The sequence below is a fragment of the Triticum aestivum genome, chromosome 5D (assembly GCF_018294505.1).
Source record: "Triticum aestivum cultivar Chinese Spring chromosome 5D, IWGSC CS RefSeq v2.1, whole genome shotgun sequence".
NCBI lineage: Eukaryota > Viridiplantae > Streptophyta > Magnoliopsida > Poales > Poaceae > Triticum > Triticum aestivum.
Window position 1 is genome coordinate 7,138,384 of NC_057808.1, and position 5,347 is coordinate 7,143,730.

Consider the following 5,347-nt stretch of genomic DNA (forward strand, 5'->3'; position numbering starts at 1 on the left):
CGCCGCCGTCTCCCATGCCCTACTCTTCCTCGTCGGAGCCCAGAACCCGTTGAATGCCGATGGACGTCAGATCGATGATGGATCCGTCCTGGGATGAGCAGGTGACATCCATCACGACGCGGTTGCGGGGCCCATACTGGTGCACCGTACGGGGCGCCGGAGAATGCGACTCTGCCTCGTCGACATCCACCGCCGCGAGCGCTGCCTCTGCATCCCACGCCCGCTGTTGTGTGCGGCGTGTTTGCGTCGGACGACACCCACTGTGCGCTATGGCCTCGGCGCACCAACAAAGGGGTTGCGCGTGTGCCACCGCGTTCGGATGTCAGATGGACCACACCGCCTCCGGTGAGGTAGCCACGGCTGCCTTAGCACCGGACTCATGCACCATTTGGGTAACGCAATGGATTCACGACAGAAGGAGTCCGAGCACTGCCGTGCACGGGCCTCCTTCCGGGAGCGGTGGAGCGCAAGCCAGATGACCATCTCCTCTTCGGGGCTGCATGGAATGAGATTGGGGTCGACGTATTTGGAGGTGAAGGACTCGGATCCACTGCCCGCCATGCCGGAGACTGCCGGACGGCACAGACGAGTTTGAGTGACGGAGATGAGTGGAGTGAAGCGGTTAGGGTTTGGTCCGGCAAGCGGATGGGGAGAAAATATGGGGTCGAGTGGGCCAGCTTAGGCCGGGTCCGATGTGATGGGCGTGCCCGGACGATCCATATCCATCCCATATTTAAGCTGGATGGATATGAGGGCTGCAGGTCAGCCCGGACGTTTGAGGCTTGTTTAAGGCACGGTCAAAATTTCATGACCGAATAGTGCCCGGGCAGTCCGCCCGGGAGTATGAGGCTATGTGTTCCTTCAAAAAAAAAAAAAAAAAAACCCGAACTCCAGCTCAGACCGAAATCCCCAAATCGACCTAGCCTCCTCCCGCACACTCCGCTGCCGCCGCCCACCCTCCGCGGCTGCCGACCGCCCTCCGCCACACCCCAGTGCCAGCTTCCTTCCCGACCACGCCGCCAACTACCGTCCGCCACACCCACTGCCACTCCCTCCCGGACCATTCCGCCGAGCGCCCTCCGCCGCCCCGACCACCATTGGCCGGACCTCCAGCAACGCCCAAGTAGCCAAGCCTCCTCCACGCGCTCTCCGCCAGGCTCGAGTTGCTCAAGCGTTTCAGCGGAAGGATCTGTTCGGGTGATGATGACCACAAGGATGGCTTCTAACTTCCACCAGATTTCGCATGACCACGAGGTAATCCAGTTAGGTTTGGTTTGGATTTGGCTGTCTTACTCGGTGTCGCCGCCGCCGAGCTGCGTCCCGATGCCGACGTCGCTGCTGCTGGACGCCAGCGCCGGGCGGAAGAAGATGCCGACCCCGTGCGCCGTGCAGGTGGCTGGCGGGGGGCGTGGAGGTCGGCGCCACCAAAACAAGTTGGTCCTCTCGATCTAGCAGAGCATAGCAGATCCCTGACGAGCTGGTCCTCTTCGCCTTGGTCTGTTCTTCATCCTAGACCGAGCGGAGTATGCTTCATCCTGCAGGTCTAGTACCAGTCGTTCTGCTCTGTACTGAAATTCAGTTTGCTTTCTTCCACAATTACTCCATTTTTGCTCAAGTAGCCCCCTCGTATCATCATCTGCTTCATAATCTTTCCTTGGAACATTTGCTTCAGTTAGTACTCCAATGGTTGGAGTATGTGATTAATTTCCATTTCAGTATTTCACACAACCAATTCACTGCTTCCATGGTGTATCAGGCCCCCCATGGCATTGGCAAGAAGAAGAATGAATACTGAGATCAAGTCAGAATAACAAGGATCACAGCACCTGGAACTGCGTGATGTACTCCACCATCGGACGGCGAACATCTCCGCCATCGGACGAGGGAAGCGGGGGAAGAACGGGATCCCCAGCGCGGCGCCGGCGCGCACCTGGTCCATCAGTAGTATACTCGTTCAGTCATCTTTGCTCAAGTAGGTTCACTTTCTTAATGTGATGCTGCTGCTGGAGTAGTACTGAAATTCACATAATGTGATGTTGCTGCTGTAGTACTCACATTGTGGGAGTATATTCAGTGATTTAGTGATTCAGTTTGGAGGACTTGCTGCTGTTTTGTTCCAAGCAGGAGTGCTTAAAATGGAGTAAAATGTTCAGGACATGCTGTTGTTTTAGTGTAGCAAATTCAGTAGGAGTAATCTCTTTCAAAATGTTCAGGAGTGCTTAAAATGGACTAGTGTAGGGCTTGTTGTTTTCTTCCAAGTAGGAGTAGCAAGTGGAGCAGCAGTACTGTAGGACTTGATGTCATAGAGTAACATGTTACTGTGAGTGAGTTTATAATTGTACCCACTTGCAGCAACTTGCTGGTCCTTATGTTTTCTGTAGCTTGTGCTTGCAGTAATTATAATTAAAATTATAGCGCATGAAGCTTCAGTATTTTAGCACATGAAGCTCTTGGAGTAGGACTTGGTGGTATGAGCAATTTGGAGTAATTTGGTTGCTCAAGCCCAATTAATCTCCAACCTACTCCACTAATTTCAGTCAGCTTACCATCCATTAGTTCCAACCATGAAATGTTTGCTTGGCCTTATGAGCAGGGGAAGTGTAACTGAAGATGAGTACTCACACCTTGGCTGCTGATAAAGGCGATGGCGAAGCGGTTCTGGGATCATCGGCGCTGAGAGAGGATTGTACCCAGGGGCTCATTAAAGTCTACGTTCCTGTTACAAAGAGGCCTGAATGCCTACATGACCATGATGTTCTTTGTTGCTGTCAAAGAAAATCTTTGGTGGGAGCACATTTGATCCATTTAGTGAGCACATTTTCTAGGAGTAGAAATCAGTGTTAACTGACAAATGTTCAGTAAATGGATGCTATCAAAGATTTTATTTACTGCTGCCATATTAGTGTTAGCGGTATATGCTCTATGTAAACTATATTTAGAGATTCAGTGATGGGTTGATTTACAAATACTGAAGATTTGGAGTAGATGGGATAAGCTTGCCAACAACTACTCAATTTGCTTGGAGTAGGCCTATTTTGCTTGCAATAAGTTGGACTACAGCAAGTGAGTAGTGCTCAGTACTGTTAAGTTAGAGTAGTCATGTTTAGTTCAGTACTGTTGAGTTAAGAGTAGTCAGCAAGTGTTGCTTAGGACTACACTGAACATGTTGCACCTAACTGACCATATTCAAAGCAAGTTAAAAATGAAAAGCAAGTTAATGTCAAGTTAACTGAGCATTTTGACAATAAGCGTTCATTTAAGTTAACAGTAAATCAAGTTTTCTTTTTTGCGCGCGGGGGGGCAGTAAATCAAGTTAATGTCAAGTTACTTTGTCAACTCGTTCCTGTTCACAGTGGTGAAATTTTGTCAATATGCTTGTTACTTTGTCAAAATGCTTGTTACTGACCATTTACTCTTGTCAAAATGCTTGTTCCAGTGTATTGACCATTTAATCTACTGACCATTTATATCATGTATGGAGAAGTTCATTTTGCTGTGTACTGATGGAGAAGTTCATTTTGCTGTGTACTGAAAGCACTCACAATGCTTGTTCCAGTATAAATAATGTTTAGTTAAAACTGAATTAATCTTTTCGGTACAACTAAATGATCCACTGTTCTTCTGAACAATGACATGCTTTGTATAAATACTGTTTAGTGCATATTACTCCGGTACTCATCAGTGCATTTTACAATGATATACAGATCGAGTGTAGTCATTTGGTACTTCCCTTTGAAGTTGTAGCCCCTGTAGTAATGTCAAAATGATGCTTATCTACTCATGTCAATTAAGTGATGGAACTACAAGTACTCCATTAAGTGATGTAACATCATCATGTACTGGCACCATTTTTGCCTTGCTTGTTACTCCATGCTGGTCCCATGTCAATTAAGTGATGGAACTACAAGTACTCCGTTCCATAATTTTTATCGTGGTTTTAGTTCAAATGGAACAGAGGGATTAATTGGCAGTGCCAAATGCAGAAGCATTTGGTTCTCTAACATCGAACATGGGTTTAGACTGAATTTGACAAGGAACATGGGTTTAGGCAAATTTGGATGCCTGATGGAAAATGTGGGCTGCAGCCTGCACACTGGACCTGTTAACTCCTGAATTTCAGTGCACTTGCTACTTTTATTTGTTTGCTTTCAAATTCTAGTGATTCCTCAAATTCTGCTGTAAATTACTGCTGTTGTCGCGCTGTTTAACTGATTCCTCAAATTCTGCTGTAAATTTCAGTGTACGGGCGAGGAGTACCTGCCTGGAGTGTTGTTTGCGGCGAGGACCAGGCTGGGCAGCGCGGCGACCAAGCTGGCGTTGAGAGGACCAGGCTGGTGCGGCGAGGACCAAATTGGGAGCGGCGGAGGCGGCGGCCAGGCTGGGGCGGCGGCGATCAAATTGGGAGCGGCGGCGACCAAACTGGGCAAGGACGACGGGGAAGAGACTGGCGAAGGGGCCTGCTGGTGGATGGACTAGTAGCTGGAGGAGGTGGAGGGCGGAGGAGGTGGCTGGCCTGGCGGAGGAAGACGACGACTCTCAGCGACAACTCTCGTTTTCAAATCAGGGGTATTTTTGTACTTTTGTTCATTTTCACCTTGTCGGAAATTTCTCCCAGCTACAACTATTTCGGTACAGAGGGAGTAATTTGCATGTTGGTTTGTGTGCTTCAGCAATCACGATACTACTTTGTGATATGATTAGTGAGAGGTATTTTGCATGGTTCTCTTATATCTTTTTTCTCTCTATATAAAGTAGCATTATTTCAAAATGTCCTTGTATTTCCTCTCAGAAGCTCACACCTGAATATCATGATATATGCTTGTAAAAAGTTCTGTATGTTCTTTTGAGTTAAACCTAACACTGAACATTTTAGTTTCTATAATTCTGTCAGTTAATGCTGGAAAAATGTTTGAATTTTGTTTGCTGTACTACTCGCCTTTGTGTGCTCATACAAAAATACAAGATCCTCTGATGTCAAAAATTCATACAGGTTGTGGATGTCACTTCCTTTTTCTCCATCGTTGTCCCTATTTTCTCTCATGTGCAGTTTTTTCAAACAGAGTTCGATGAGTCTTCACTTTCAGGGAACTGAACTTAATATCAGAGGCAATCATCATCTGTCCAGACCTGAAACTGTTGTCATGCTTTCCTGGAAGGGCAACCAGATAATTCATGTGCCCAGGCTTGAAACTGCGGACATTTGTTAGTTTCTTATTGAATCAAATGTATACGTTGTAAAATGTTTGATGACCAGACTTCATAATATATAGCGAAGTGCATCTGCAAAATCCTTTTGCTTTATTTGAATGGATGCATCATCTTTTGAATGGGCGGTGTGTATGTAAAT

At 47.2% G+C, this 5,347-nt stretch overlaps 1 protein-coding gene across 6 annotated transcripts; it reads left to right on the plus strand.

Moving 5' to 3' along the window:
- Positions 1-883: 883 nt before the first annotated feature.
- LOC123119077 (uncharacterized) lies at positions 884-4,723 on the plus strand. Of its 6 annotated transcripts, none has more exons than XR_006458418.1 (3): positions 884-1,541; positions 1,757-2,784; positions 4,240-4,723. XR_006458418.1 is itself a non-coding variant. In XM_044538741.1 (3 exons), the coding sequence occupies exons 2-3, from the start codon at positions 2,611-2,613 to the stop codon at positions 4,474-4,476; spliced, it is 435 nt and encodes a 144-aa protein (XP_044394676.1). In that variant the 5' UTR covers positions 884-1,972; positions 2,594-2,610; the 3' UTR covers positions 4,477-4,723. The 6 variants fall into 6 exon arrangements, 2 of the variants coding, with proteins under 2 accessions (XP_044394676.1, XP_044394675.1); XR_006458415.1 differs by having other exon boundaries at positions 1,757-1,972; positions 2,594-4,723; XR_006458416.1 differs by having other exon boundaries at positions 884-1,254; positions 1,353-1,541; positions 1,757-4,723.
- Positions 4,724-5,347: the final 624 nt, after the last annotated feature.